The sequence below is a fragment of the Lipophrys pholis genome (genome assembly GCF_963383615.2).
Source record: "Lipophrys pholis genome assembly, chromosome: 17".
NCBI classification, from domain to species: Eukaryota; Metazoa; Chordata; class Actinopteri; order Blenniiformes; family Blenniidae; genus Lipophrys; species Lipophrys pholis.
This window is the reverse complement of record NC_137643.1, coordinates 17,279,512-17,301,961: the sequence shown is the minus strand read 5'-3', so window position 1 is coordinate 17,301,961 and position 22,450 is coordinate 17,279,512. Positions and strand designations below refer to the sequence as shown.

At 42.5% G+C, this 22,450-nt stretch overlaps 1 protein-coding gene across 1 annotated transcript; it reads right to left on the bottom strand.

Annotated features, from left to right (window-relative positions):
* Window positions 1-17,331: 17,331 nt before the first annotated feature.
* Window positions 17,332-21,434, bottom strand: LOC308123193 (macrophage mannose receptor 1-like). The gene is made up of 6 exons (XM_080485537.1): window positions 21,359-21,434; window positions 20,476-20,507; window positions 19,927-20,307; window positions 18,622-19,061; window positions 18,449-18,545; window positions 17,332-18,151 (listed from the first exon to the last, which is right to left on the bottom strand). Exons 2-6 carry the CDS (start codon window positions 20,504-20,506, stop codon window positions 18,138-18,140), a joined length of 963 nt encoding a protein of 320 aa, XP_080341663.1. The 5' UTR covers window position 20,507; window positions 21,359-21,434; the 3' UTR covers window positions 17,332-18,137.
* Between the last annotated feature and the right edge of the window lie 1,016 nt (window positions 21,435-22,450).

Sequence of the window (22,450 nt, the reverse complement as noted above, 5' to 3'; positions counted from 1 at the left end):
TGGAGTCACTGAATTACAAATAAAGCGACAGAAAGCAACAGAACGTGCGCAAACCGAAACACGTCCGTTTTGTTAGAAAAACAAGGATTCAGTCGTATAATGTCGATAAAGGACAGAAGAGTGCGCGTCAAGTCTTTTCAAGGTTGTCGTCAGTTTATATCGACCCAATGGAGATTGGGACGGTAGCGTGAACCTCCACCTCCGAGGTTGCAGTTTCATTCAGAAACTTTCCAAACCTTTATTCAGTAAAAGCACAGCTGGAGCACGTCGGGTCCCGGTCTGCAGTTTATTATTGAAGAGAATTTGCTAAAAACCCAGAAAGATTATGTGTACGGGCCAATCAGCAGCAGGTAGAAACAGTCAGAAACGAACTGTCGGTCAAAATTTGCCCTCCACTTAAACTGAATAAAACTCAATGATCTGTCAGTTCAGGCTCTGAATCAAGAAAGGTCTTGGTTTGGATCCAGGAAAACGGTTTGTATGTTAGAAAACCAGGGGAAAAGGACTTTTGTCCTCATGCCAGCCTCAACCACGGAGTGAAACCATCAACCTTTGATTTGGAGTCCAAATCAAAATCCGATAGTCGCTGTAGCCGGATAGACGCAGGGCAGGACACCAGCCATGACCCAGCGGGTGAAATTAGACATGAACGAGAGCGCAAAACCTTTGCCGACGCCAAATCCGTCACCATGGAAACCAAAGGATTACAAGGTTATTTGATCCACGCCACTCCTCCCATCATTGGTCATGGCTGTTTGAATTCCTTCATGTTATCACTGTTTAACACAGATGTACACACCTCGTACTGCTTCAGTGTGAGCTGACGCGGCAGCGCGGTGACCTTGCATCGCTAGCATGTTAGCCATTAGCTCATATCGATGCTAACTAGCCTGTCAGACAGCAACATCACTGTGCGAAACACCGATCAAATCGATTGGTCATTGGTTGATGACAAATCATGCTTCATTCTTTCTTTCTTTCTTTCTGCATACATACATACATACATACATACATACATACATACATACATACATACCTACCAATAAATACATGCAGATAAAAACAAAACCTTCACCACACTGTTTGTTGTTGAAGAGAATAACTAATATAACATAAATCAAAATCTTCAGCCAAAGTTAAAAACAACTTGGCAGAAAACAATAACAAAGGAATGTTTTTGTTTTCCGAAGTGCCTTTTTTTTTTTTATCAGTGACATGTTGTCCTTGGGGGATTCTGCAGCCGTGTAATCGGGGGGCAAACCAAAACAATCCATATTTGTGTTCTCTACTGCTGCTGCTGATTCTCAGTTAAAATCTGTGAGAGAATAAACTACCCGAGTTTTCCAAGAGCCTGTAGGTGGGTTGCTGCCGTGCTTCGGGATGCTGCTGGGAGTTTCTCTGCAGGGTGGGATGAGTAAATGGATGGGTAATTGTCTGACGCAGTGGTGGAGGTTTAGCTCATTTGAAAACACGCCCAACCTCCCACCAAGAGGAGAAGGACAACTTGTAATTTTCTTGTAATATTTGCCATCAGAGTCAGTCGGTATCGTTTCTCCTCCGTTCTCAGTTCAGATTGGTTTTCATTCTGGATGCAGAACACTGAGCCCCATCTAATCAGATTAGATGAATACGTTTACCTCTTAACTCCTTAAGCTCTCAGATGGTATCAGCAGACGATTAGATCGTCTTCATTACCAGATCTTGATGACCTTTGTCAAAATCTGTTTTGAAAACCATTATAACTTCAGATTTAACCTTATGTACTTGAGATGGATTTAATTTTGTTATCGCACAACTTTTATCTATCCATATCTCTACTTTATCAACAGTGTCACCTTGTACTCCAACTGAAGGATTTCTTATATACCATACAGAGTCTTATGCAAGTTACTGAAAATTACTCCTTGGTCACGTCATCTTCACTGAATGGTGAGATTATTTTGTCCTCACTCGGTGGAAAATAAACTATTATCCAAGTGAAAATGCATCATCATGTCTGAGTTTTTGTTTCAGAAGAGTTTTGTGTTTCTGCAGCAACCGTTTGAAAACAATATCCGTTTTCATGGAAACGGCAGAAAAGCTAAATACCCTGTAGTTTCCATGTTGAGCCACTAGCGGGTGCTGTTGTTTGTTTTTGTAATGAAACCACACACACGTGCGCAGAGCTATAAATACGGTATAAACTTTAACAGTGGCGAGCAGACAGACATTTATATGAACAGATGGCGAAGTTGGATTGCTGTTACAGGCGACTCTCAAATATAAAACTACCAATACCTGAGAGAATGTGGACTTGGAGTCACGACACTCTGGAGGCAAACATTTTTGTTGTTGTCCTTCTACTCGCACATGTGCAGAACTATTTACGTGATCATTTCCAACGTGACCTGCCGTGTGAACGTGATCGGACCAAATGTTTTCGGGGCCCAGAGAGCAGAAAACGACACGAAGTCACACCGAGCACGCTATTTACGCATGGCACGCCGGTCAGCACCAGGGTTGCCAGATGTGACTCACTGTTTCCAGCCCAAACAACATAAATCCCACACACACCTCAATAAAAACCAGTTGAAACCATAAAACTATTGTATGTGTAATAATGAACATGCCATAAACACACAAATGCACAAAATAAGCAAGTTAAAAGGTAAGACAGTTTGGCTCCACAATAGGGGGATACTAACATATCTGGCAACGCTGGTCAGCTCCTGTAGATTCATTTTAAAGTGGTTGTTAAATACGAGCCGACAAAATCTAGACAACATGACGAGGGAAAGAAGGTTAACTTTTTGGCGGAGCCGCTTCCTCCGGCGCTGATCTGTGGCGTCAGTCAATGATGAAGCGGTCGCATGTAGAAAAATATCCGAATTGGTTCCACGTATGTTCAGGCCTGGATCTGGTGGGAAAAAATCGGAATGGCGCTTTCACACGACCACAAGACAGGTTGGATATGAGTCACTTGTGAGCAATCAATCAGGATTGGGTCGCTTTTCTCTGCCGTGTGAACGAGGCCTTGGTTGAGGAACAATGAGGAGGTCATCCACCAGGATACGGTAGTTCTGTGACAACAATGGAACGAGACAGGGGGAGAGCAGCTCTTTAACTGTTCAATGTGCAAATGTAACAAGACACAAGCCTACTGAACCTTTAATGATCACTGGGTTTCTTAGTTACTCTTTTTTCCAATCACTGAATGTAACTGTTAAATTTGTGCTCCCGGAGTCGCATTATCAGAAAACACCCTTTAATTTGCTCTCTTGCTATCAAGGGACAAGACAGGACACTGTACTCTTCCTTGGTGAACTTATTCACGGAGACATTCTGCACCTGCCTCCCCGAGGACTCGCCGTGTTACATATCGTAGCAAAGAGCAGTCGGAGGAAGATGGCAGCGGCTTATTTCCTTAAGTGGTCCCGATTGAAGTGCTGGCATCATGTGTGTGTGAGTGTGGGTGTGAGAGAGAGAGAGAGAGAGAGAGAGAGAGAGAGAGAGAGAGAGAGAGAGAGAGAGAGAGAGAGAGAGAGAGAGCGAGCAGTATAGGCCCGATCGTCCTGACGTCAGTGTCTTTTCTTAGCCGTCCCTCGGTGTCTTTCTTCCTACAAGGACAGATGCCCGGTGCTGAGGGTGCAGACCCTCCTGTTACCTAACGGGGAGGAGAAGCTGCTGGCGCAGGTGCCGTGACAGCCGAGGCGTGCGACAGGCGGCGGGCACACGTGTCTGCGGAGGAGTCACTTTCAGCCCGCGCGGATTTACACGGAACATCTCAACACGTAACTCACAACTGTTGATTTACGATGAGATCAAAATGTGACCAGATCCGTCTCTTCGCCCTTTCGTCGTCCTGCTGCGGATGATTGTTTCGCATGGAATTGCGGAAACGCTTGCTGTGTATCCAGGGATGTGCAGACAATAATGGCGATGTCTATTATTAAATCATCCTCCCTGTTCAAAGGGTCTCATGGGCTATGCTCTCGTGAATTAAATTATAGTGAAATTAGACTCGTTTTGCAAAGGGAACCCCTCAGGAGGCCCCCAGCCGTCCTGGAATCCCTCTTCAGAGAGTACTCTGTCAGTTTCCAACTTCATTAAAGTTACATTCAAATCAAACCGCTGTTTTCCTTTGGCACAGCAGAGTTTAATGCCTACATGTCTTTACAGTTTCAGCATTACCCGTTCATAACTATAATTTAGCTTTCAGGAACTGCTCTGCGAAGTCTGAGGCTACAGTGAAATGACAACGTTGTTTTGTTATTGAACTTTTTATTTGAAAAACACAGATTATACATGATGTATAATATATAATAATATAATATATATAAACACGAAACTTTTCTGAAACAAAAAAGTAAAAACGATGCATTTTCACTTAAGATAATGTATAAATGGCGACAAAGTTCAAAAAGCTTTTCAGCACATTTGTCATTTTGAAAGATTTGTAATCACAACTTGAGATTCAGGAAAAAGCAGTATTATGGTTGGAATATGTTAAATCATTACATGACTGAGGTTGACTACTGACTGCTTTAATATGGAAAGCAGATTTTGAAATCTTTTACCCTCACTGATCTCTCTTGTTTTGTAGTAATAATTAAGACCACTAGGGGGCGTTGCCTGCACCCAGAGTGAATGCTAGCATTTCTTCTGGAGTTTCAGAAGACCTGCAGCTGGAAAGCAGAATTACATATCGAAAAATAACAGATACCTTCGATGGTTAATTAGATTTTGAAAACGAATCTTCTGCAAGCAGAGTCAGAACTGGTGCGTTTCGCTCAGGGGAAGACTCAGGACACCAGACACTGCTGTTGGTGGAACGGAAGCTCATTTTTAAAAACCAAAAATCCAAATGACTAAAATAATAAAGTCTAGACACAAAGACACGCAGACAAACCATCAACCAGAACACGTGGAAGATGCATAATATATAAAAACAGCCACCAGGTGAAGACAATCACACACTCAGGCACAGATTAAACAAATCAGGGCAGCAATCAGACACGAGGAGGAGAGACATTGAGCCTGAAAGGAGAGACAGAGTCAGAATTTCAAAAAGAACACAAGCAACGGAACGTGAACCGCGACCATAACTCAGCAAGAAAACACCGTCTTCAGCATTTTTACAAACTTATTATTGGAATAACCTTAGGCTTATCGTATATTTACTGGGATATTTAAAAATGCAAACTGCCAATTAGTCTATATCATAAAAAGATTGATGGTGTGACAGCTCAATAAAAGCAATGGGTATTTATTTTAATTCCCCCTGATGGCGAGCAGTGGTTTACATCATAAATCATTCAGGTAATTGTTTTCTTATTCTGACTATGAGGTAGTTGACCTGTATTCCCTATATTTACGTCAAGTCAATGGCTGCAGCCTTAAAGAACTTCCCAGTCCCATGCTCAGGATGTTATGTTTTTGTGTCTCAATCAATTTAATGGACCTTGGACTGGGTTACAATTGTTTAGCCGGAACAAAACCATATAAAGAGTCGGTGGCACATTATTTCCAATCGGATTGCGAAGCTCAAATTTGCAAACTGATTTGCGACTAATAAAAACCAGCTAATCAGTGAGGAAAACCTCCCATTGCTTGTTGGAAATGACTGAACCTCCCTGACATGTACAGTATATCAAGCCGTCACTCAGTCGCTCCCGCTCAATCAATCCCTGACAGGTTGCTCTGCTCGTCGTCTCTCTCCCGTCTCAGAATTACGCTAAAACCAACTGGATCCCGGTCGTTGGGTTTTTACCGGACGTCTGACGGTCGACCTCGGCCCGCGAGCTGCACCGTCATGTATGTGGGAGCAGAGGAGAGGAAGAGGGGCGACGAAGGGGAGGAGAGACTTTGATGAATAACTGCGGTACCGATGCTGACAGCACAGTTCAGGATCAGACCTTGGGCGTGTGTGTGTGTGTGTGTGTGTGTGTGTGTGTGTGTGTGTGTGTGTGTGTGTGTGTGTGTGTGTGTGTGTGTGTGTGTGTGTGTGTGTGTGTGTGTGTGTGTGTGTGTGTGTGTGTGTGTGTGTGTGTGTGTGTGTGTGGCTGTTCTGAGGTCAGTACTTGGTTTTAGGATGATTTTTCTTTTGTTCTTGATGGATATGTTTACCTCCATGTCTCTCTCTACTTCAAAATCCTTATTTTATAATCTGTTAACAACACAGACCTGTTTTCCGATCCAGAAACCACCACTGAATCCCCCTGAATACACACATGCCACCATTCTCTCCCCTCTCTCTTTTCTTTTAGCTCCAGGATTTCACATTATTACCAGCGTCCTCTCATTAGGGAGAAATAGGGACACATTTACCAGCCCGTGCTGGACTGAAAGGACCTGATAGGACTAAAATCGGGCCCTCAAATCATCGTCATCATCATCATCATCATCATCATCATCATCATCACTAGATTCCTTTTCTACCTCCACACAGTTTAATGACTCCGCTGCTCTGTTTCTTTCATTAGCATTGCACAAAGAGCGCAGCCAGTGGGGAACATCTATCGATGTGAGAGTCTTATTCACTTGATCATATTGAGGTTCTCTTATTATAATTTCGCTTTTGGGGCAAAGGAGTAAAAGTCATTACCATTATATCTGCAGGGGCTGCACATTATCATCAAGAAAACCTCGCTGGAAAACAAAGCCCTGTGTCCCCTCGCCTCCTCCCGATTGTGTTGGAATACAACCGCTGAAATAAAGGGAAGACCACAGTCTGCCCCTTTACATGCAGGATACAGAAGTGTTGCGGCAAAGCAGAGTTAACAAACCTGCTTGTTCGTCTTGTTTGCACGGCTTTGTCGCGCTCAGAATACAAATGGAGAAGATGTGTAATGACAGGTTGCATCGGGCTCTGTGTGTTTTAGCCTGCTTCGCTTCGCATTCCTGATGGCAGCCTGCAAACTTTCACTCATGCGCTGCGTAAATGGAAAAAATTATCAGGTTGGGAAAAAAAGGACTTCAGTGGCGCCCACCTGTAGTTCTCTCATACATTAAACCTCACATTTTGTATTATATGATAACCCACCAATTAATTATTTGGGTGGATTGAACATTATTCACTACATCCAACATTGAAATTGATTTCATTAAGCAAAACGAAACACATCGAATTATCCTCTATACAAATAATTTAACAAAACCATGGAGGTGATGAGTACAGGTACACCATGGACAAGTCAATATCATAGAAAGACAGATAGTCACACTCTTATGGGTGATTGGGGCTCATTTACACAACAAAGTTTCCAGTAAAAATAAAAATTTTAATATTTGTACCTGCACAAGTAGAAATAACAAAAGTATTTTCAAACAATATAGGCAAATGTAGAGAATAACAAAGTTAAACCTCTTAAATCTGAAATTAAAACACCTTCAAACTGACTCCATTTGTTTTCGTCACATCAGCGAAAGAGTCACAAGAAGTTGATCCATAAGACGATCGACAGTCATGAAAAACACAGTTAAGAAGAAAATACAAGGCTGGAAAGTGTCTTTGTAATGTTTGATGAGCAATCCTGTATATACATATATAAATGAGTAATCTAATCAGCTGCAATGCGGTTGAGCTGTTTCAGATCGTGATGCTTTTTATTAATCGTTTACATGGAGACGGAGTCGGAGCATTTTTCCAAAACTTCCACCTTGGGAGCCATTTACAAAAAGTTCTGCTTTCAGAGACTCCGAGCGCCGTTAAAATGCAGGGAAATATTTCCATTTTTCACTCGAAAACAGTGTGTAAATTGGGCCTTGAAAGCAGGATAAAAACAATTAAAAGGGTAAAAGGGGTTTTTCATTTAAGCTAGTAAAAAAAAGGAATAAAGTCTCAGTTCTTGCTGCCCGGGGTGTTTGATCTATCTCTGTTCCACGGGGATGTTGTTGTGCATCAATAGCAAACCGGAGATCAGAGACGAGCAGAGTCTGTTGGGCCGTTTGCAAGCTGCAGGTCAAGTTCTTCGATGTGAACGAGGATCATGAAGTTGATCCCGTGAAGAAGACGGACGGCCCGGCCCTGCTTTCATACCATAAACTGATGGAGGGATGTCCAGAGGCGGAGGTCAGTGGCGGTTATGTAACAGTCCTCTTCCTTCTGCTCCTGTACACATGTGCGTGTCTCTATATTTAGCAGCAAGGCATCAAAAAGGTAAAACAGCTCTGAGACTCCAGCTGGAGCCATTACTAATTCACAACAATGGCTTTGTAAGCAGAGGGAGGATTTGGTAAATCCATGCTGTCACAAGAGCAACACGCATATAAGCAAAAAAGTTTCCCCAGCAGCAGAGTTTCAGCATTTTGAAGCAGGATGGGGAGCGACTTTTGGCTTTTGATCATAAAATAACTGTTGACTAATTAGTGTGGAAGTTAGAAACCAAAACTGGCTTCCTGTTCTTGCTCACGTCTCCATCGGCCATTACATTCTGACCTAACATGAGGTTGCATCTGATCAGAAGCGACATTGACGTCTACGTTTTGTTAGATACCCAAATGCATCTCGCCGAGACACCTCAGTTTTGCAACTTGTCAACGTTTTATCTCAGTGCAACAGGAGGACGCAACGCTGGAACGTAGTGAGTGACGGGAGGAGGAAGGAGGAGGGTGGGCAAGGACACAACACATGACAAAATGAGAAAGCAATGAAGGAGCAAGCATAGTACACCACGGGAAGACAGATGGTGATTGTTCAAAAGAAATATGGGGATCCTTTTGATTGAATGTGGTCAAGTAGAGGAAAAGAATATAAATGTAGGCAGCAGCAGTGTCGGGCGAGACGAGTGATTTAACTCTTTCTGATGGGATCCATCTGTTCTTTAGAGTCTGATCATATAGACGATGTCCGGTCAAGTGATTATTACCTCCCAATCCCAAAGTTGGGGGTTTGATCCTGCATCTGTTCCTGTTCACAAGTTGACGTGTCAAAAGTAAAAAAGTAAATGCCCATTTATCATTTGATACTGTTTGTCCCACCCTCTGTAAAAATGGATGTAAAGAAAGGTTGGGATTAGGGAATTCCCCATCGGGGAATATTGAACAGATCAATAAAACTGAACTTGGGTATGGACTGAGTAAACACAACAGTATGGACAGATGATGCCAAACGATGGGAGGCCGCATGACCCAAGATGTAAATTTCTCATATAAGTGGAGGAAGAATTGTTTCTTAAATTTAACTTCATTCTTTGCAATAAATGGTAAAATAAATGGACTTCACTCCTATTGTGCTTTTCATCTGTGTGAGCAGCTCCAAAGCGCTTTACATTGTTAATGACATTCACCCATACACCCACACCCACACCCACCCATACACCCACACCCACACCCCCACCCACCCACCCACCCACCCACACACACACACACACACACACACACACACACACACACACACACACACACACACACACACACACACACACACACACACACACACACACACACACACACACACACACATCCATGCACCAATGGATGCTGCTGCCATGTATCAGCGTCTTGCTTAAGGACACTTCAGCACATGGACGGGTGGAAATGGGAATCCAACCTGCAACCTTCCGATTGGGAGACAACCGCTCTACCCACTGAGCCTATAAAATAAATAAATCATTTAAACTTGATATTTGAACTCCGGCTTCTTAACGACTTCACGAGTCCTCTCTGTCTGGATCAAGATCCTCCATTGCCTCAACAAGTTGAGCTCTTAGATTGTTTATTCAAGAAAAGAAAAGTTCAAGATGCAAAGTTTACCGCTACTAACTACATGACGTGAAAAATGAAGTAAAACATAATTTCCCGTTAAAGTGGCGGATGTATGTAAGGAGCATATTGAAAACATGGTCTCTGTGTGGGCTTCCTGGTATGTCGTGATAGCTACTTATCAGAGGTAATTTAAAAGAAACAAGACAAGAAACAAAAAGGGAATCAGGGTCTTCAGCAGCTGAGGTTGACTCATATGTGTTCCTCATGACAGTTTGACGATACGATCTGATCGCACAGTGAAGTAACAGACCAATGGCCGCCATGCTGACCCACGTGTTCAACTATGGATGGAAGAGCAGGATCATTCCTGTTAAAGCTACAAGCAGCACGGCCTCTCCGATATTAGACAATATAAAGCACTTTTACTGATCTAATGCATCTCATCTCCTGCAGCGACATTTACCTGTCTGGGTCAGAATGAGATGGAAAAAAAAAAAAAATCACTAAAGTGTGGATCCGTCTGACGCTGCTGGTAGTGATGTGATGGTGTGGGGGGGAACTTCAATACCACCCTGTGGGAATTTAAAAACGAGTCCGAACACAACTAAAACGTAAAAACTCAATATGGATCTAATTTTGTGGCTGATGACGGTTTCTGAGGACTTTCATTGCATTAATGTTTATGGTGTTTTGTTCTCCGCGCGCATGTGGCTGGTTTCATTACAAAAAACAAGCGACGGCGGCAAATAGTGGCGCGGCATGAAAACAACGTCGCTCTCAGAGTTTCTGTGTCAGTGGACGTCAAAACCTTGACTTCTCTGACACAAAAATGCACAAACAATGTATTTTTGCTTGAAAAGCTGTCGCATGAATCCTGTGCTGACGATTTCACAACCAGAAAAAAAGCGTTGTTCAAAAAGGCGTCTAAACAACTTGTGAGGATGAAGAAGCTGGAGGAATACAGTAGATGCTGCAAAAAAAAAAAAAAAAAAAGAAGTAATGGATCAAATGTGTCAACATAATCCCACTGTAAATTACAGTCTATTTAGTCGCGCTCTGGAATTAAAAAGAAAGACGCGTTGAGGCAGTGCGAGGAGCAAACACAGCTTTGGTAACTGATATGCAAATACTCACCTTTAATACCAGCGACGATAAAACCACTGATGAGGAAATGTAAGCCGTAATAAGATCATTTGTCCTTCCACTCTGTACCCAGAATTCAATCTTGGCAAGATTACATGAGTTTTTTTTTCTCACTCATTGAGTAACTTAAATACGTCCCCCGAATACCCTTTCGAGTTAATGCCACATTGTAAAAGAAGAAAAGCGTCAGAGATTATCAGAATTTCTGTGGGAAATAACCGGCGCTGAGCCGGTGAGTGAGCGAGGGGTGACACGGCGGCGGATTGAAACGTCATTCTGACTTTTGAAAAGCGTGCTGAGCGGGCTGACGGCGACGAATAGCACTCATCAGATGTGATTGTGATTGAAATGCGTCGAAATGAGGCTTAATTGCAGCCTGTTTTGGTAAAGAGGCGAACGCCAACCTGAATGTCTTTCACAGGAACGATTTGCGGGCGAGAGCCGAGCTTTATCTTCGCGCGCATGAAGATCAAATCAGTTTTTCTTGTAAAGGAACGCAACTCAGTGGATCCCTTCGACTGGCGGCGGCTTATTTAATCCTTTTGCAGAGCTCATTTCATTCCTTTTGAATGCTATTGACTGTCACCGAGTCAGTTTTCGCACTGGAAAGACGAAGTGATTCAATTTCTGGACGCTGTTGGTGATGAGCCACCGTTTTTGCCGCCGGGAGTTGCCTTCGGACCGCACCGGAGCCGACGTGATTTGGCAGCGTGGCGTTCTCCGATCCTCCTCCTGGCGGACGCTGATGGCTGCCAGCTGACTTTTGGCGAAGTTACTTTCCGATTTGCACCTTATTAACTGAAGTCGCTAATGAGCATGTGCGCCGAGCCAAAATTCAATTAAAGTCATAATCGGCCTCGGCAGCAACGAGTGAACATGACAAGAGAAAGTGTGAATGACAATTAAACGCTGTCATTAAACATACATTATGGAACACAAAATGGAACAGAGAGAGGAGGCCGGAGAGCCGCTCACGTCTAATGGTGATTGAGCTGGTGTCGACCGGAATCCATTACTGGTCCCATTAAAAGGCCTCTATTGAAACGCTTATTGAAAGAGGCGGGGGAAACAGATCAGTTGTTCTGAGCTGCTCCGGCGTGTGAGAGGAGGGAGGGGACGTGAGTTATGGCAGAGGCCAAGTCGAGAAGGAACTTTATCCTCCCAACAAGCAGGGTTTTTACGAGAGCGGCCTCATTGTGGAAAATGGCTGTAAGGTTTTATATCTGCCTTCAAACACTCGTAGAGAAACTCCTATTTGAGGAAGGGCGTAAACAGTCTTGGGTCTCATAGTTACACTAAAGAAAAAGACTTTCGGTCTTGAAAGGACAGCGCTTCCTTTACGCTGCTATAAATGTTATCAGAAGTACAGTTTGAGCAGAGTGAGGTTGTATATGATGGGAGGAAGACTGGAGCATGTCATCCACCATGTCTCCTCCTTTTGAGGGGATCATTTTCTTTACAGTGTGTTGTTATTTAGCTCTAAACTTTCTTCTAACCTTTTTAAGCAACATAATTGTTTTCTGTGGATTGGCAGGATGGCGTATGAAAAGGCCTTAACAATGTATGAAGAAAGAAACTGTGATTGAGTGAAGCACAGGAAAGAATTTCCAAAATAAAACTCAATGCAGACGAACAGAAAGTTAACTGTACATTCTCAAAAACAAAATAAAGCATTTTGTACTCTCTTAGTGGTTGGGGATCCCTGTCTTAAACCCCATTTACGCGATGACGTTTTAAGTTTTGCATTTCCATTTCAGAAAAGTTTCGCTTTTATACAGCAAAGTTTTGAAAATGATATTCAATAACACAGAAATGGCAGAAGCGCTGAAAATGATGTTGTTAACAAGTTGCCGTCATTTGTAGTTTTTCTAATGTAAACACACGCACGTTTTGGCCCATTTACATTCCGATTCAGTTGAGGTGTTTTTGAAAACTTCCGCCTTGGGATCCGTTTTCAAAAAACGCGCTCTTTCAGCGACTCCGAGCACAATTGTCATGTAAACTTACAACCAAAGCGCAAGGACCTTTTGCATTTCCACTTGAAAACATTGTGTAAAATGGCCCAAATTTCAAACCTAAAGCATGTTTTTTTCCTAATAGAACGTCAAAGTGTGCCTCCATTATAGTACAAGTCTCCATGGTGTGGTGTACAATCGCAGCAATGTCCCCATTCATGCAGGAAAGCAAACGCACATAGATTTATGTTTTCGTTCCACTTTCTGATTGCGCGCTCACTTGAATCATTGACTCAGTAAATCTGCAAAGCCTCTCTTCACCTCAACAATTACTTTAATGTCAGCAGATCCGGGAAATGCAGATTTCTGTCCAATATTCAATAGTAATTTTATAATTAACTTTCTGTTTTAAGAATAGTTAGTGTTAAATATGTAAATATAACAGTAAGAATGTTATGTAATATAGAAGACATATATATATATATATATATGTATATATATATACACACATACACTGCATTATCGCTCACCCAGAAACACACACACACAAACCCGCATAGGAAGCATGTCCAGGTTATTACCTCCTCTTTGTTTCCAGTTCATCCTCCCATTGAGCCTCTCGCCGGCAGGAGCGCCGGAGGCAAACTGTGATTTAGTGACAGTGTAAACTAGAAAGCTGAGGCCCGCAGCTCTGCTTTATCAGCGATGCTCCATCTTGCCGTTGGGAGGGGGACACGAGAACTCATTTAGGGTGTTGCCAGAGATGGTCTCGCCTCGGCTGATAGCACGGTTGAATTACTATCGCTCCTCTTGCGCTTTTATTTCTCTCCATTTGCCTGCCCGTGCAGTGTATGCTGCTGCTGCTGCTGAGAAGTGCAGCAGCAGGTGGAGAGCCATTTTGAATACTTTGATGCGACTGTGCTGGCACATGCACTCGTGCGTTATTTTAATAGAAACAGGCAGAGACACGAGCTGCTAACGGGAGACTAAATCTTGAGTCTGAGTCTGTTGGGACTGAAAAAGAGAGTTTGCAGGGGCAGATTCAAGTGTGAAAGTGCATGTGAGGGGGGGGGGGTGCTTCATATTGTGCGCCAGATGGTTTCTGGGGTCACCATGGAGACCGGTGACATAATGGGGATGTGGTGGTTCGGTTTCAGCTTCCTGGGGTGTTGAGGGAAGAAGGTGCAGGGAAACTGTTTGATGGGCACAGTCGCTGTCATTTTAGATGCGATTATCAGTCAACTTTATTTATTCTCTTATTTAACGTAACTTCCAATGCAGTGGCATCCACAATGACGCCCTGGCCAAGAGGCAACATATACAAGAAGAAACGCAATGCAAGCAATGCTGTCATGCATCATTAAAACATGGATTTATTTAATTTCCACAACCATATCAAACACAATTTCTTTTTAAATGTGAGGAAGCCAGTGTAGAAAACCCATGAACACAAGAAGAATAGAAACTCCAAGAAAGAAATCTGACTCTCTTTGAGAGGTGAGACCCGTCACGACTAAATCACATTACATACATACAAGTTCAGCGAACAGATCCAAGATTGCTGCTCTTGTGCTTTCATGATCTCTGTAGTTCACAAGTTTAAGAACTGTCTAATAACAGGTTATGCAGATGTTTTCAAAGGTGTAGGAGGTTAAGCCAGCAGGTTTTGTCTCATGGTTGACAGAAATTTATGGTTGAATTGGGCTCGTTTTCAGTGCTGGAGCCGATACCAGCTGACTGGGTGAAGGCGGGTTACACACAGATGCACGCATGCACTTAAACCGATGGTCAAATGAGAGTCACTGACCCTTTATATACAGACTTCACCTGGTTTTCCTCTAAAATGTGTGTGTTGCTAAAATAATTAATATTTTTAGCCTTCATTTATTTCTTGTTATCAATTTTTTTTTCAAACTTTTGAGGGACAAATAAACGATCCCCTGTGCCCTGGACTTTAGATGTTGCTGTGCCCCCTCTGCAGCTCTCTGGTGCCCCCTAGAGGAGGCCCGCATCTCATTTTCAGAACCAAAGAGTTCATGGAAAGCAGCACAAGTCAAGCTAGTTCTTGAGAGTCAGTTTCGTGTCCTTGCCTTCGGGTTGCTGTCTCCGCACCGTTGACAATACATACTTAGTATGTGCAGCCATAACCTTATAAAGCTATTTAGAGCCGGTTGATGAAGAGCGAATCCGGGGGGAGGGACGTCACACTACTTTACACTGTTTGACTGACAGGCCATCTTAGAGAAGTGTCCGACTGTACCCTCCCTCCTCTCGGGAGGCCTCTTAATTACAAACTCCAGGAATTGTTGTGCTGGCGAAAAAAAGAAAAAAAAAAAACTCTCGACAAAGTCAGAGAGGACATCCGCACGGTCTTCTGTACGAAGAAGCATCGGACTGCGGCAGATTCTTTCATTCGCCGTTGTGGTGATAAGTAGTTGAACATTTGTTTAAAAAAAAAAAAACCCAGGCCACTATTTGGCAGTTGATTCATATAATTTAGACTAATGGTTACCATTTTTCAATTAAACTATCAATAACTTTGTTGCTCGTGAGTCCTGCTGATGCGGCATCGCCACATCTGCCTGCTCGCTCAGCTGCACAGAAGGGAATCATTTCAACAGTACACAGCGTTGATGATAAATGTCTGAATTTGTTCGCTGCCCGTTTCTTTTTCAGCAAGTTGTGCCAAGTTGTGCCGAGTTGTTTAATGCTGACCAGATGATCATTACACACCACAAAGAAATGCAAGTATTTAAATACGGCATAAACCACTGGTGGGCTACAGGTTAGGGAAGCAAGCTTGAACCAGGTTGGCATTACTGACGGGTCACCACCGTGAGATCCTGAGCCTTTAACACTCAACTACTCAGGCTATTATATGAAGGGCACTGTGAGGTCTTGGACAACTTATTGGTACAAAATAAACAAAACCAACACGCGTACTCAAATAAAGTTCATTATCATTACGTCTTGAACAAAACCAAAAAGGCTGCTGCTTCTCCCTGCGTGTCTCAGAGCTGTTTTCTATCCCTCTCTGATACGCTGCAGTCTCTTTCTTCTCACTGTGGCAATCAGCTCATTCCCTCCAGCTGGGCAGCGACCTTTGTCCTGATTATCCTCAAGACTGTGGTTCTTGTAGTCTTTTCCTGGATGCCATGATGGGTTGCCTGTTGCAGCTACAGACAGGCGACGTATCTCCCCTCGATGGCGTGACGTCACAGTACGTGATGAGCAACGCACGTTTATCATGTGTTGGATTGACCCCAGACAGGAACAGCAAGATCAGTTTGTTTCTGGGATTGTTAAGAAGGGGCGGGGACAGCGACGGGATGGAAACATTACTGTCATTAAGCATTTGTTTTTGTTAGAGAGGGTGTCAAAAAGTGGCATTTTTAGTGCGTCTGAGCACCGCTGTCATGTAAACGGACAGCAAAACGCAACAGAAGCTTCCTATTTTCTTGTAAAGGGGGTCAAAAGGTCAAAATTTGACAAGACACCAAACCCCCTAGAAGTTTCTCTCTATGGGGTGAAAGCCTTTTTTTTTTTTTTTTTTTATCCTTGCAAGATCCAGTTAAAATTCCATCAGTACCACTTTACACGACAACGTTTCACGTGACAACACCGAATCCGTTAAAGAACAAAAAAGGCGTTTCGTTTCCACTGCAGCAGCGGACGCACTGACAACGATGTATGCCGGACCACGGGAGGGGGCTGTTGCTCGTTTTTGTAATGAAACCACACAGACGCGTGTGCAGAGAACAATACGCTATTAATAAGACCAAAATGGAGAGAACCAGACAACCGTTTGGACTGATGACGAATCGGATGCTATCGGGGGGTGAGTCTCAACTATAAAACTACCGATATGGATGATAAAACTAGAATACAGGCCGCTTGTGGATCCGCACGCCCATGTCATGTAAACCTGCTGTATACCTGCTATCAATCATCTATTTTTTGTAAAGCAAAACTTTAGCTTGTAATTGAGTAAAATTTAGGCAACAGTCACACCAAGGTACTTCTTTTCAGCACTCTTTCCACCTCTGATGCTTCCCCATACAGTGATTCCTTTTACGTCCTTTCAAGGAAAACTTCTTGAAGAGCTGTCATATATTCAAACATCCACTTTGTTTTATTCATAACGCTTCAGTCGAGGCCAAACGTCTTAAGTTGTACCGTCTTTTCTTCTGTGTAATTTAAAGAATTATGCTGCCTTTGATATGATTAGACGGCGGTGTCAAAACTTTTCTCTCCCACGCCGAGACGACTCAGGATAAAACGTTATTTCTTCAAGCTAACTTCTTAGTCGTGCCGTTCAAACAACTATACGCACAATATCACTCGTTTTCAGGTCTTCGTCACTCCTGTATATTACCACAGACAAAGAGAAAATTCCCTTTGGAAATAAGGAGTTCTCGTCATGAATTTGGTTCTGATGGTGGGCTCTGATATGATCACAGACTTTAAAGTCAGAGAAATGCAGCCAAACATCGAGCTTCACAAGACTTTTCAAAGGACTTCGAAATGAGCTCATGAAACATTCAAATCTCCCGCAAACAACAACATGTTTTTATTTTTCAAACTGACAGCGTAATGTTAAAATTCTTCTTCAGGCTGTAAAAAGCAACAGATGAGCTGAAGGTGTGAAATAACTGACTGGTGAATATTAACACACGAAGAAGAAGAAGAAGAAGAAGAAGAAGAAGAAGAAGAAGAAGAAGAAGAAGAAGAAGAAGAAGAAAGCACAGTGAACGTTAAGCAGAAAATAGAACGGAGGTCCCGTTTCCATGACAACGGTACTCAGGGCAACTGAAAACGCCACTTTTTCTAAAATGGATCCACTCTGTCTTCATGTAAAGGCGGGAAAACACAGCTTTTCTATAACGCTGCTCCTGCACATCGATAGTTCTTCTGAACATGCTCCAGTAGATGGACAACAACAACAACAACAACAACAACAATGTTTGATGGGTGTCATGACTCCCCGTCCATATTTTCCTGGGATTAAATATTTGAATTAGATTTACAGTTGAGAGACACCCATAGGAATAGGAATCATCTGTCCATATGAATGTCCATGTGTTGCTAATGTTTATAGTGTGTGTGTGTGGTTTCATGACAAAAACAAACAACATCGCCAACTCGTGGTCTGGCATAGTAACTGCACCATTCTCAGCAGTTTCTGCTGTTTCTGTCGTTCTCAAAATAGAAAACGTAAACATGAAACCTGTCTGAAACAAAAAGGCACAAACAATGCATTTTCACCCGAAACGTTATACGACAGTAGATAAATCACTCTCTGTGCCGATTGGCTGGTGTTGGATGATCACCGAAGACCGCGGCACAATCACCACCTCAGCATCCCCATTCTGCATGAACAGATAATGGCACAGATTTTTTTATGGATTAAAGGTGGAGTTTCGCATTAGAGGAGACAGAAAACAAACATACGGCCTTAACTGAGCTTAGCACAAAGCCGCTTTTAAAAATAAATATATTACGCCCTTGGCAAAGATCTTGCTCCTTATTAATGAATGTTTTCTTGTACTGTTCAATCTTATATCCTTGTGAACCATCCAATAACCTTAGTTCCAACCAGGAGTAACAAGTGAATAGTGTTCTAAATTCTTGATGACTTTATGTCTCAAAATGTCTTCAATATTCACCTATTTTCTTCTTTTGCCTTCTGAAAACCTTCCCCTCTCTCTTATTCCAGCGCAGTGTGACGTTTGATGCGCCGTTCATCTCCAGCATTTCCTGCAACTGAACAAGATCCGGTGGCATAAACTATTTTAAAAAAAAAAGAAAGAAAAGAAATTCAGTTTTAAATCCAACAAACCTGGTTCAAGATCTGCTCCTCCCAGACGCGGTGAGTGATGCCAGCCTCAAACTTGAACTTCATCCTGAAGGTGGTTTGCTTTCTGACCGGTGGATAAAACACATTTTGACAGATGAACTGTTGCAGTTCTTGACAGTCGTCGTCCAGCCAGGCACCCTTGGTGGCGCTCACCGCGCCGCACGACGTCACGGTGCTGCCATAGTTGTTGGGCTCACCGCTCGCCCAGTTGGTGTAGGTGGTGGGGGTCTGGTCGGACCAGCCGGACCACAGCTTTCTGTGGAGGCCGATCCAGTATTTGGTGCCTGTCAGTTTATTGATCTCCTCATTTTCCAACTTGTTCAGCACAACAGCCAGGTCTGTGTAATTGGAGCGGCAGTAGTTCTTGGCCTGTTCCCACGTCATCTTGGTTTTAACTGCCACAAACCTGGGGTCACCTTGTTCTGGTAAATACAGACACACACAAATAACAGTGAGTTTGGTTGTTGAGGAGGAAACTTCAACTTTTTTTTTTTTTTTTTTTTATTAAAGTAAAAAGAACATAAGAGCATCTTTTCATAACATACTCATAGCTGTGTTGAAGCTCTACTAAATCAAAGGACCCCATTTACATCCTGGAGTGCACTGTTGGGGGTGTTTGTGTAAGCTAAGCAATTTGATGCTCATTTTATCACAACGCTGTCAGTTTTTCTTCATTCATCACTTGCTTGAGAAGCAGATTCCACATTTATGCATCTGACTAACACAACAAGAGCCTTGGAGTAACTAATTAATCAAACTTTACTCAATCCTCACCACTAGACTAAGGTGGAGCACTGGTTGCAAACGGCAGATTTGTCAAACAGCAGTGAAAGTGAAAGCTGGAGTTGATGCTACTGCGTTGCTAATATATTCTATCTATATCGGAACTCATGATGAAACACAGGTCTTAAAACCCCAATATATGTTTGTGCAACACAATAATGTGCTTCTTACGATATTTTTCCAATCCTTTAGAATTGTCTTGCTCACCTCTTCTTCTCACGATTGGGACAAAGCCAATCAAACCCTTATTAGTAAAATAATCTGAATTTATTGACTTATGAAGCACCCTGCTATGCTTCAATGAACGAGTCTCTTTCAATCTTGAGGCAAAGAACCAACAATGCGCCTGAACGCACCTCATTATGGGACAAAGACAGCGATGTGCAGACAAAAGCGTTGCTTTTTTTGCCATTTGTATTATGAGCGCTATGGCAAAATAACAGCTGCTTCAGTCATACACACCGTGATGAAACTGCCCAACGTATAGGTAGAACTCCTTCCTACCGTTAAGGCAGACTGCAAATCGGATCGAACTGCATCTATTGTCGCGCCAATATCCACCGCTGGTTATCACCACACATCCCTCTGAGGACATTTTGTTGTCAGGTTCAGGTGCTTTCCAGTTATTGTAATCTACATTGTTATTGTAGTCTTTGTTTCCCTTTGACCACTTCCATCTGACCATGTCATCGTATAGGCCGATCCATGCATGTTGTCCGGTGTCTGAGAGGACGCTGTGGAGCTTGTGGCTGTCGTCCTGGTTGTCTACGGTGGCCAAGTCGTTGAACGTGTTCCTGCAGTATTGCTGAGCTTCAGCCCACGTCTTGGAACTGTTTACATAGTGGTACTCCCTGAGGATTTTCACACACAGACAGACAGACAACCCTGATGGGCAGAGAAGTACTGCATAAATGCGTGGATCCATAGAAATTGTTTCCTCGACTTTATGAAAGGTTTATGCTTTATTTCATGTGTCCATCACAATGTACAGCATGTCCATTCACCCTCCTCTTGTAAATATGGCCATCCAACACGTGATTTTGACCAACTGACCTGAGAAAATGAGAACCAGCAATCGCACCATTCTGCAAAATGAAACACATCACTGGATATTAGGATTTCCTCAAAATGTGTCTGTGCCTAAATGCAAAAAACAAACAAACAAACAAAAAAAACCTGGGGTCACAGTGTATGTTACATTAAACTTTAAAAACCCTCCTGGGATTTGACCTGATCTCAAACTTCAATTTCAAAGCTTTTTATTTATTGTAACTGCCTGAAAATAATATTCATTTTCAATGTTTTGTATGTTAAAACTAAGACAATTTCAGTTGCCTGGTCAATTTGAGCAATTAAGACAACAAATATATATATATATATATATATATATATATATATATATACACATATATATAAAACAGATTTTAGACTAGTGAGCATGTCAGTGGAGTGATGAAATATTTGATCTGCCCGCCAACTTTCAATTTATTATCATCGTCAACATAAAGACACAGTCACTGAGGTTTTATTATTACTCATTTTTTTACATGTTCATTATCACCACAAACAGTGTTTTAATGTGCTATTGATGTAGTGGTGTATCATTTTCATTTAATTTTGGACAAAAATGTAAAAAACAAATGTCAATGCGTCAGAAACAAGTTCACGAGTGAGGTGTAAAATAAGGAATAATTGATCATTTGATATCTTTCTTTTATATGTCATCTTTTAAAAGTAGTCAAAACTAAGTCAAACATGATTGATAACATCTGATATCACTGTTACATTTGCATTTTGTCACTCAAATGAAGTATTGCTGGTAAAAGTGGCATGAAAAAATCCCCATTAAATGCAGATGAAGCAGAGGCCATAATTCTTAGTAAAACAGGAAGATGAAATCTATCAGTGAAGTATCAAGTCAGAACTTGAGGCTTACCTCAAATGTTAAAAGTTGCCGTACATGGACTTTCTCCGATGTTTTGTCCGTGCTGATGTCTGCCCCGGTAGATCTCAAACCCTCAGTGAGGATTAGCTTTCTTTTTATTCAGGGACCCAACCCACTTCACCGAGGATATTATGCAAAGCCAAAGCCATTCATTTGCTCCTGACATTAACAGAGGGGGTAAAGACATACAAATCAAGATGGTGAAATTGAGTGTGAGACCTTTAACTTGGGCATTAGGGACATTACACCCAAAGGCATCCAGTGACGGCATTGTTAACCACTGAAACTGTATGGTAATATATGAATCGGTTGCGGGTCAGAGGGGGCTGGAGACTGCTGAATGTCAGGTGGTTGATATTTAACTTTTGCACTCACTGGGGAGTTCTTCATTTTTCTTTTAACATTTCCACCACATGATGTTTCTAATAATTAATAAAGTGAAAACTCTGTCACATCATTTTATTATTATGGCGACTGGGGCATAGCTGTGAACACAGAACGTCTGTGGACGTACATCCGCCGGGTTAGGACACAATCTTTAAGTCCATCAATCACCAGATGAGTTGATGAATTACTTTGACGAAAGCAGCTCAGCCACAGTCTTTCTTGATGGCTTTCCTGGCTCCCCTGACAATGACCTCCAAACATTTTCTTATTAGATTGAAGCGACTTTTCTGCTCATTGAGTGAACTCCCCTCAACCCATCATCATGTTCATGAAAGCAGTTTGCTTGGCGACATGGTGCACGGTGCGTCTTTAAAGCCAGGATTGATTGAGGACCTAAAGAGTGCCAAGTATACATTCCCCACACCATTACCCCCCTACAGCAGCAGCAGCAGCCTGGACGGGCGCCACGACGCAGGTTGGCTTGATGGATTCATGACGATGCTGCCAAGCTCCGAGCACACCATCTGCAGCCTCAGCAGAAACGCCGATTCATCAGAAACGACGTTGTTTTTCCCAGTTTTCACCCGGCCGTTCGCAAATAGCAGGTACTGCAGGTGTTTTTGTCTTTTTCAACCATCAGCTTTGGGTTTTCAGCTCTACAAATCAACAACATTGGGGATTTATGTAAATACCAAA

What these genes read in the sequence shown, in the direction of transcription:
- LOC308123193 (XM_080485537.1), bottom strand. Translation starts at nt 20,506, where the DNA reads ATGGTGCGATTGCTGGTTCTCATTTTCTCAG. An exon ending in GCTGGTTCTCATTTTCTCAG is followed by an intron (nt 20,308 to 20,475) that starts GTCAGTTGGTCA and finishes TCTGCCCATCAG; the next exon opens with GGTTGTCTGTCTGTCTGTGT. An exon ending in AGGAGCAGATCTTGAACCAG is followed by an intron (nt 18,546 to 18,621) that starts GTTTGTTGGATT and finishes GATCTTGTTCAG; the next exon opens with TTGCAGGAAATGCTGGAGAT.